This window comes from Cajanus cajan, chromosome 1 (assembly GCF_000230855.2).
Source record: "Cajanus cajan strain Asha chromosome 1, NIPB_CcT2T_4, whole genome shotgun sequence".
NCBI classification, from domain to species: domain Eukaryota; kingdom Viridiplantae; phylum Streptophyta; class Magnoliopsida; order Fabales; family Fabaceae; genus Cajanus; species Cajanus cajan.
The window spans coordinates 49,495,680-49,505,739 of record NC_138517.1 but is presented as its reverse complement, the minus strand read 5'-3'; the positions used below and the strand labels follow the sequence as shown (position 1 = coordinate 49,505,739).

At 35.3% G+C, this 10,060-nt stretch overlaps 1 protein-coding gene, 1 non-coding gene and 1 pseudogene across 2 annotated transcripts; 2 read left to right on the top strand and 1 right to left on the bottom strand.

The window, feature by feature from the left end:
• Window positions 1-2,611: 2,611 nt before the first annotated feature.
• Window positions 2,612-4,116, top strand: LOC109792730 (UDP-glycosyltransferase 73C4 pseudogene; annotated as a pseudogene).
• An 870-nt stretch (window positions 4,117-4,986) lies between these two features.
• LOC114915437 (U6 spliceosomal RNA) lies at window positions 4,987-5,090 on the top strand. The gene has a single exon (XR_003803437.1). It is a non-coding gene; the product is annotated as a U6 spliceosomal RNA (small nuclear RNA).
• Window positions 5,091-7,438: 2,348 nt separating this feature from the next.
• Window positions 7,439-7,954, bottom strand: LOC109792729 (histone H4). The gene has a single exon (XM_020352163.3). The coding sequence runs from the start codon at window positions 7,878-7,880 to the stop codon at window positions 7,569-7,571; it is 312 nt and encodes a 103-aa protein (XP_020207752.1). The 5' UTR covers window positions 7,881-7,954; the 3' UTR covers window positions 7,439-7,568.
• Window positions 7,955-10,060: the final 2,106 nt, after the last annotated feature.

The window sequence follows — 10,060 nt, the reverse complement described above, 5'->3', positions numbered from 1 at the left end:
ACTTAAAGTTGGGCGTAACTTGGTGAAGCCCAACGTAGTCTATGAATATGCCATATGTATTGGTGTATGTTGATGATGGTGGTGAGTTGTATGATGTCCATATATGACTATTGTATGATTAATTATGTATGGTGTGTGTTGGATGAATTGATGTACAGATGTGGTTGGATGTGGTTTATTGTTAATTGTGCATTGGCATGGATAGAAATGATGAATGGAAGAGGTGACAAGACATGAGCATGGGTGCATGTTACGTACACATTTACCCTAGCCATAAGTGATGATTAACAAGGGATGCATCTTTATACACTGGTCATAAATGGTGATTAATAGTGTGACACTGATCATAAGTGATGTAAATAGTGTAGCCATGTGTGGCAGTGCCTAAAGAGATTAACAAAGTTCGTCCATTTTGCGACATTCTAAGTTGATGTTTCTTAGGAGGTTGCATTGCATATGCATTGACGAGGACATGAGCATGATGCATGAGCTATTTTGTGATGTGGTTGTGGTGATATTAGTTGATGGACTTATGTAATGATAATATTATCGTGATTGGTTATTACTATGCAATGTATGTGAGTTGTTTATATGTTTGGGTGGAATTCTTTCTTGTATTGTACATATGAATGCCTATGTTCCTCACCCATTTTTATTGTGGTGTATTTTAAGTAATTAAGTAAGTGATGAGGTCGGCACTCAAGGTGCTGAGAGCTGAAGTGACAGATTACTCTAATAATGTGACATTGAGGTGACGAGGTTAGGATATAAATTTATAATTCATTTTGATTTACCGTTTCTTTCTTGTTTGGATACAATTACAAACAGATTTTATAATTTTATTTTAATTTGATTGGATGTTTAGTAACAATTTAGTGTAAACCTATTTTACCTATAAGTTTCTAATTGAATTTCGCCCTTATTTAATTGCATTATGTGATGGGTAGAATGCGTGTCTCCGGAGTTGTTAGCTAGGAACTGACAAGTGCAATTACAACCCACATTGCATGAGGGCATTCAATGTGTTAACTTTTTTTTGTTAGATTAGACCCAAATTTTAGTTATGCATATGTAGAATTAGAGTCACCCCTAATAACTTGAAACCTCTGCTCTTGATTGATGCCATAGAGGTCCAGTTTTTAAGGATGTAATTGTTTTTTCTTCATCATTTTGGGATTATTTATCTTTCTTTAAAAACAAACAAACATTACCATGATGTCGCACGCTAACCGCAGTCTTATTCTCTTTATGACGTGTTGGGTTAATTTGACTTCATATGGAAACGTGCGAAAGGAACGTAAAAGCCAAATAATGTACAATGAAATGCCATATTCTTATATATATAGAAAATGCCACATTTATAAAGAATATTTAGAAAAACATATTTGAGAAAATTTGGTTTTCCTTAGGCATAAATCTTTCCAATATAGTAAAACTTAAAATTTTCATTTTTAACATTAAATAATATTTAACATTGTATTTGATTTCATATTTAATCATTTTAAATTATATATTTTTTTATACATGCCTCTTTAAATATTTTTTAAAATTAACGGAGATAAAAAAAAATTTCACTTTGAAAAAAAATCTAAAACTTAAACATTAACTAATTCTAAAGCTATTATTATATTAAAAACATTATAATCTTTATGAAAGATTTCAACAAGTGTAAGTAGAAGAATATTAATTCGTGAATCTGACTAATTCAATTTAACTTAATTACATTTCAACTAGTTGAATTAGGTCATTGACACGAGTCGGGTAGACAAATTATAATTGACCAAATTTAACTGAGTTGAGAAACAAGTTAATTAATTTTTAATTCGACCTAACCGGATATAAAATTGATATTAATAATAGAATATTAATATTAACATGTTTTTGTTAGGACACATATTGTTTATATAATATATATTAGTATTGTTTAAAGACATGTATTGGTTATATAACTTATATAAAATTATTGATCTTATATTTTATATTTTATATTTTATACTTTATATTTTATTTTTTGATTTTAAATTTTTTTGAATATATTAATATTTTAATAAATTTCCTTATTCTCACCTAACTCAATTCAATCAAATTAAATTTGGATTGGATTAAATCGAGTTTGATTTTTATATTTTATCAAACAACTCAACTCATATTAATAAAACTTTAATCGAGTTAAGTTTGTCAAGTTTTCAAATCAATTTTGTCTCACTTAAAGATTCATGTATATTTTTAAAAAAAATATTGATGCATGTATAAAAAATTAATAATAAAGATAAAATAATTAAATATAAAATCAAATACAATGTTAAGTCTTTAATGATAAAGATGAAAATCGTCAAGTTTTACTCTATTGGGACCTTTCGTTTGGTGCCCAGGGAAAACAAAACTTCCTAAAATATTTTATGCTAAATATTCTTCTTCTACATTTGTCATTTCATTATGGATTTTTTGTTTTTTAAGTTCCTTTCGCATGCTTCTATGTATAACGATAAGAAAAGGTTTTTTTTCATGAAAACAGTAAACAAATAGATAGAAAGCTCATAAGATGTAGAAAAGACAGACTTTAAATTCCAGTGTTCCTGTGAGGCTGACACAACACAACACAAGACAAAAAAAATGCTTGCAATGGAGACAACACCAACTTGCAACCTTCACTTTGTGTTCATTCCCTTCATGGCACCAGGTCATATGTTACCTCTCGTTGACATGGCCAAGTTAATGGCACGACGCAATGTGAAGGTGACAATTGTCACCACACCCCTCAACGCCCTCAAATTCAGTGCCACCATCCACAGAGAGATCCAATCTGGTTCACCAATCCAAATTCAACTAGTCTCATTCCCCAATGCAGAAGCTGGAATACCAGAGGGTTGTGAAAGCTTGGAATCTCTCCCTTCAATGGATCTTGTGGTGAATTTCATGATAGCCTTAAGCATGTTGCAAAAACAGCTAGAAGAGCTTATTGAAAAGATGCAACCCTTTCCATGTTGCATTGTATCTGACAAGTACATTTCTTGTGTTGCTGATATAGCTATCAAGTTCAAGGTCCCTAGAATTGTATTTGATGGGACTAATTGCATCAACCTCTTGTGCAATCACAACTTGCATGCTTTTAAGGTCTATGAGAGTGTATCTGATTCAGATAAATTTGTTTTCCCCGGATTACCCCACAGAATTGAAATGAGGAAATCTCAGCTTCCAAAGCTATTTAAGCCTGGCCCAAACCAAAAGTTTAATGCTTTACGTGAGAGAGCCCAGGTGGCTGAAGCAGAAGCATATGGGATAGTGGTGAATAGTTTTGAAGAGTTGGAAGCAGAATATGTTAAGGAGTATCAAAGGGTCACGGGCCGTAAGGTGTGGTGTATTGGACCTGTGTCACTGTCAAACGAGGATGCCTTGGACAAGGCTCAGAGAGGTAGCAAAAGAAACACAAAAGATGGTGAAGTTGATTGTGTGAAGTGGCTTGATTCATGGCCTGAAAGGTCGGTGATTTATGTTTGCCTTGGTAGCCTTAACCGTGTGGCACCTAAGCAATTGATGGAGATTGGTTTGGGGTTGGAAGCAACAAAGAGACCATTCATTTGGGTGCTGAGAGGAGCATATAGGAGTGATGAAATGGAAAGGTGGCTTTTGGAAGAGAGATTTGAAGAGAGGGTGAAAGAGAGAGGGGTTTTGGTTAGGGGTTGGGTGCCACAGATGTTGATATTGTCACATGGAGCTATAGGAGCATTCTTCACACATTGTGGATGGAATTCCTCGTTGGAAGCCATTTGTGTTGGTGTGCCTTTGGTCACGTTTCCTATTTTTCATGATCAGTTTTTCAATGAGAAATTAGCTGCGCAAGTGGCTGAGATTGGTGTGAGTGTGGGAGCTGAAAGTGCTGTTCATCTTGGACAGGAAGATAACTTTGGTGAGTGTGTTAGAGCGAAGAGGGACAATGTTAAAGAGGCTATAGAGAAGGTAATGGGGGAAGGTGAAGAAAAGGAGGAGAGAAGGGAAAGAGCTAGAAAGTATGGTGACATGGCAAAGAAAACAATGGAGAAAGGTGGATCATCTTACTGCAACATGTCTATGCTGATTGAGGACATATCACAAGTCCAGTTGTTAAATCAAAGCTAAGCCACAATGGAAACCAAAATTTGTGTTGTGAGAAACTTTTGCTTTTGACACATTTGGTAGCTTTGCTTCTATGTTCGGATGGAAATTGGTTTTATTTGTAATGAATGTTGTAGAATATGGCATATGGCTTGGCAAAAAATCCCATGGCTCCAACCTGTTCCATAACCTCACATTTCCATACTATTTTAAATCTATTTTTATGGACTGGCTTTAAAGTTCAAATCCGAAATTAAGGATTTAAATAAAATGGAGTCCACTTTTTTTATTCAATAAATTGTCTCATGTGCAAACCGGAAACGGCCTTTCAACTCGTTGTAGTTACAAGTTTTCTGGCTTCCCCTTAAGGTATCAGAATTTGTCATTTTATATTGAATCATACTTTAGACGTTGGTTTAAGTAACCGTGTGGTGCTTTTTTCTTTGCTTTCAATGTGATTCTTTTATTTGCATGCATCCAAAGATATTTTTAATGAAAATATTCCTTCGACTGAGGAAATATATTTTATGATAATTATTAAACATATTTTATCTGGGACTGACTAGTCAAGGGGCGAGTGTACAGCAGCCTGCATAGCCGCTGAGGTTACAAAACCTGGTGGGAAATTACGATCCAAGATATATGAAACTTGAGTTTCATATTAAAAGTATGGTTCTAGAGCAGAATTTATAAGGTCTTGAGCTCTTCAACAGTTCAACTACAACAATCAACTTTGTTGGTGTAGTTTTCTCAAGATTCTTATCGTACCATCTTTTGTGTTATTAAATGAACGAGATGCATATTTGTCTCGTGAAGGATTGTGAAAAAGTCTCACATCGAATAAATATACACAATTCACTGTATTTATATAAAAACAAGGAAGGTGCAAGAGTTGTAACTTCGGGGGCATCCTATAAAAATTGAATGATATAAAGATTAGCATTATTAGTTCCTGCGCAAGGATGTCACGCAAAAATTGATAAATGGTCCAAATATTTTTTTTTTCTCCACTTTCAGGCATGGGTGTCTCCTTTTTCTGTTTGATTTCCTGCGTTGAAGCTCATTCTTCTATTTAAATTTAACAAACTTCAATCCAAACCAATTGAACTTCTTAAAAATTCACATCCAACTTGCAATTCTCACAATTTTTCTAAAGCAGATAGAAGAAGTAACAGGCAACTGTAGGATGTACTGAATCACTGCCCTCATATCATAGATGCTTTTAAGTTTCAAGCTTTCCTTTGTTAGATCGTGTGAATTAATTTATTTGTAAACTTATAATTGATTATCCTTTGCATTGTGGAGGTAAGAAGAATTATTCTTGCTAACAGGACTCTGATGCTTGGATTTGATGTAGTTAGTCATTATGCATATGCATGAGCTTATAGAGAAATTGTTCTCAAATCTGTAGTCACGAATCTTTACTACTTTTTTCCTTAAATCAATTAACCTTTTACATTATAATAATTAACTTGTTTGTGGTTGATTTGGTTCCTTTTATTGTATTTTTTTTTTCCTTTAACCTCATCAAGTTATACCTGATAGTTCTAATTATAATTTATAGTTTATGAAGGAAATCTAAATGTAGCTAACAATTGAGTACAGAAATTAAATCGGAGTATTTTTTTACATTGCAAAAGAGGATGCTTTCACTTTTCAAATGTTTCTTTAGAAAATTCTTGGTTCGATTCTTTTAGGCGTCTCCCCTTTTACTGGTTTCCCTGATTCTTCCTATGATTCTGGTGACTCGGGGTATATTTCGTTTACTTTATTTACTAATACCTATCAATTGGTAACAGAGCCTTCCACCATGTTTCTCATTTGTATACAAGTGGCGTAAGTGGTGACACTGACATTGCAATGTTTACATGAAACTAGTCAAGTGGCTGGTGCCCAGCTTGCCTACATGGCCGCTGAGGCTGCAGAACATGGTGGGAAGTTACGATCTAATTACAAAGTACGAGACTCGAGTTTTACATTAGAAGTATGATTCTAGTGTGAGGTTTATAAGGCTTTAGGTTCTTCAACTACAACAGTTGACTTTTGTATCGCCTGTTTCTTATAAAAAAGAAAGTGAGGTGTTTGATAAGAAACTTGGCATATATCTTATTTAAATATAGTATGTCTAATGCTAACATAACTATAACTTGGAATCAGCCGAGTTATGCTTGTGATAAATGTGTCCCACACACTCTTTCCTTGACAACCCAACACCCATAAACAAGACTATTGAAGAAGATAGATTTGACATTCAAGATGTATGGAGGAGGATAAATTATTGTGGTATGGTTGTGATCAAAATGCAAGAGTTGAACAATATAGAAATGTAGTCAGAAAAAAATAAATAATCAATACAACCAATCTTTTAGAATTGCACGGTTATATCAATATCATAGATGACAGAAGACTACGTTGTTGTTGCACGTGACACAAATTGTAGTAGATATGCTCCATGCAAATCTGTGACAAGTCTCAGCCTAAAACCTATCTGAATTGCCTTCAAATTTTCATTCTTCCCTTAACACAACACTTGAGATTGCGATGGAGACAACACCAACTTGCAACCTTCACTTTGTATTCATCCCCTTCATGGGCCATGGTCACATGCTTCCTCTAGTAGACATGGCTAAGTTGATTGCACGGCACAATGTGAAGGTGACCGTAGACACCACGCCACACAACACCCTCCAATTCAGTGCCACCATCCAGAGAGATCCAATCTGACTCACCCATCCAAATTCAAGTTATTCAACAAGTCACATTCCCAATGGAATAGCAGAGGGGTGTGAGAGCCTAGAATCTATCCCTTCAACGGATGTCATGGCCATGGAGAACTTTGTCATAACCTTATAAATGTTGCAAATTCAGCTAGAAGAGCTTATTGAAAAGATAACACCCATTCCATGTTGCATTATACCTGACAAGCACATTCCTTGTGTTGCTGATATCAAGTTCAAGGTCCCTAGAATAATATTTGATGGAACTGGTTGCATCAACCTCGTGCGCAAACCACAAACCACATGCTTTATAGGTCTATGAAACTGTCCTTGACAGATCACCAATTGATGAACTAGCAAAATATAATAAACAGAGAATTCTGTCTACAAATAACAACTTTTGCCTAATTACACACCCTACAATTGTGACTGGGCAAACCTTTAATTGGGGTTGTAAATGAAGATTTGATGGATAATCATCAAAATGATAAAACAACTGTATTAAGCTAGTCCTCAAAGTCAAACTATAGCTTTAATCTCCCGGTCATGCTACTACACCAGTGGCCAAGCATATCAACAGATAAATTAAAATTATACTATGGCTCAAAGTAATAATAAACAATTAATCATAGCAGAAAGAAAAAATCACGCATTACATTGCAAAAAAAAAAAGGGAGTTGACAAGATACAATTTTGATATGAACAGAAATTGAGAAGGTATGACATTGGGGACTAAGATCCCATAAATGCGTATCTAAGTTAACCACCGAAGCCATAGAGGGTTCTGCCCTGTCTCTTGAGGGCGTAGACAACGTCCATAGCGGTTACGGTCTTGCGGCGCGCGTGTTCGGTGTAGGTGACCGCATCGCGAATCACGTTCTCCAAGAAGATCTTGAGGACGCCACGTGTCTCCTCGTAGATCAGACCGCTTATACGCTTGACGCCGCCACGACGGGCCAAGCGGCGAATGGCGGGCTTAGTGATCCCCTGGATGTTGTCCCTCAGAACCTTACGGTGCCTCTTCGCTCCTCCCTTTCCCAAACCCTTTCCTCCCTTCCCTCTTCCAGACATTGTCTTCTTCGCTTTTCACAATTCAAAATGTGTGCTCACTTTCTTATTGCTTTCTGTTCTTCGGACTTTGGGACTTTTATATCTTATTTATAGGCTACGATACCATTATCAAATGATATAAGATGAATGATTCCATGCCGTTGGATTGTTTGGTTATCCGCGTGAGTGGATTTCCTGAAGATCTGGACCGTTAGATTAGAAAATTTCATTCCACAATGTGTACTAGGAGGATTGCCACGATGGCACCCTCATTTTAGCTTGCATCATCTCGTGTATTCATTTTATTTGTTTCTCTCCATGTCAGGTGACTGTTGAAATTTATTGAAGTCTTAATTTTGCAGGTAATTTTTTTTATTACTATGGAACTTGTAGTTTTTACTAGTACTAGGCTATGTTTGACCTATTTTTTCTTTTCTTGTTTTCATAAAAATTAAGAATTCTCTTTCCATATAAATTAAAATATTTATTGGAAACTATAAAATGGTAAATGAAATTCATTAAATTAGTTGGGACTTGATTTTTTTTTTCTAATAAGAGAAATTCATATGTTAATAGAATTGTAACAGTGAATTCTCATTGATTAAAAATGTTACAAAGAAGAAGATATATATAAACAACTAAAAATGACAGCTGGCAAAACAAACTAAAACACCTATTAGTTGTATCCAGAAGAATAAACTATTACAGACTGTAATACCCCCTCTCAAGTAGGAAGGAATATGTTATGAATTCCTAACTTGTGACTAAAAAACTTGAACATAGGTGCTGGCAAGACTTTAGTAAAAAAAATCTGCTATTTGATGTTGTCTTCGTATATGTAGTACCTTGAGTTTCTTCTTGGTGACTAATTCTCTTATGAAATGATGGTCTATGTCAATGTGCTTCGATCTTTCATGTTGAACTGGATTTGATGCTAGATATATAACACTCATATTATCACAGAGAACATATGCAGATGGTATGTGAACTTCTAGAGTGGAGAGTAGTCTCTGTAGCCAAACAGTTTCACTAGCAACTGTAGATAGGGACCTGTATTCTGCCTCTGTAGATGACTTAGATACAGTTGGTTGCTTCTTTGATTTCCAAGATATCAAAGTTCTCCTAAGAAGACAGCATAACCAGTTGTAGATCGTCTAGTTTCTTCACACCTAGCCAAATTTGCGTTAGTATTTCTTGGTTGTGAATTGTTGTCAAGTGAGTATTTCTTGGTTCTTTCAAGAACTGACTAAGTTTATTAATAGTGAAGCTAATGTCAGGTCTTGAAATGGTCAAGTAGATCATTCTCCCTATAAGTCTCCTATACACAGAAGGATCTTGCAGGAGCGTTCCATCTGTATTATTTAATTGAAGAGTAGGATCCATAGGTAACATGAGTGGTTTGGAAGCTAGGAATCTTGTATCCTCTAGAAGTTGCAGGGTGTATTTTCTTTGACAAAGAGATATGCCTTGGTGGCTTCGGGCAATTTCTAGACCCAAGAAATACTTCATATTTCCTAGATCCTTAAGTTTGAATATAGTGTGAAGAAAGCCTTGTACGGATTGAATTAGAGCAAAATTGGATCCAGCAATTACAATGTCATCAACATACATAAGTAGAATGAGCATATTGGAACCTTTTCCTCTAAAGAATAGGGAGTAATCATCTGTAGATTGTTTGAACCCGTGATGAATCAAAGCAGAAGTGAGCTTAGAGAACCACTGTCTACTAGCTTGTTTGAGGCCATATAAACTTCTCTGTAATTTGCAAACCAACCCCTCTTTAGGTGTTGTATACCCTTGTGGAATGGTCATGTAAATGTCTTTTTCAAGGTCTCCATTTAGGAAAGCATTATTTATGTCAAGTTGAATGAGTTGCCAATTCTTAATTGCAGCAACAGCTAGGAGAGTTCTCACAGTAGTCAACTTTGCCATTGGGGAAAAAGTATCTTTGAAATCTACACCAGCTTGTTGAGTGTAGCCTTTAGCTACTAACCGAGATTTATGTCTGTCAATTGTGCCATCAGCCTTATGTTTGAGCTTATAAACCCATTTGCAAGCAATTGGCCTCTTGTTCTTTGGTAAAGGGACAAGTGTCCATGTATTGTTTTCTTCCAATGCCTTGATCTCCTCAGCCATGGCTTGTTTCCATTTAGGGAACTTCACAACTTGTTGATATGTATAAGGTTCATAAGTTTTGGTGA

Excerpts from the sequence above, each read along its gene's own strand:
- LOC109792729 (XM_020352163.3), bottom strand. The coding sequence starts at position 7,880 with ATGTCTGGAAGAGGGAAGGGAGGAAAGGGTTTGGGAAAGGGAGGAGCG.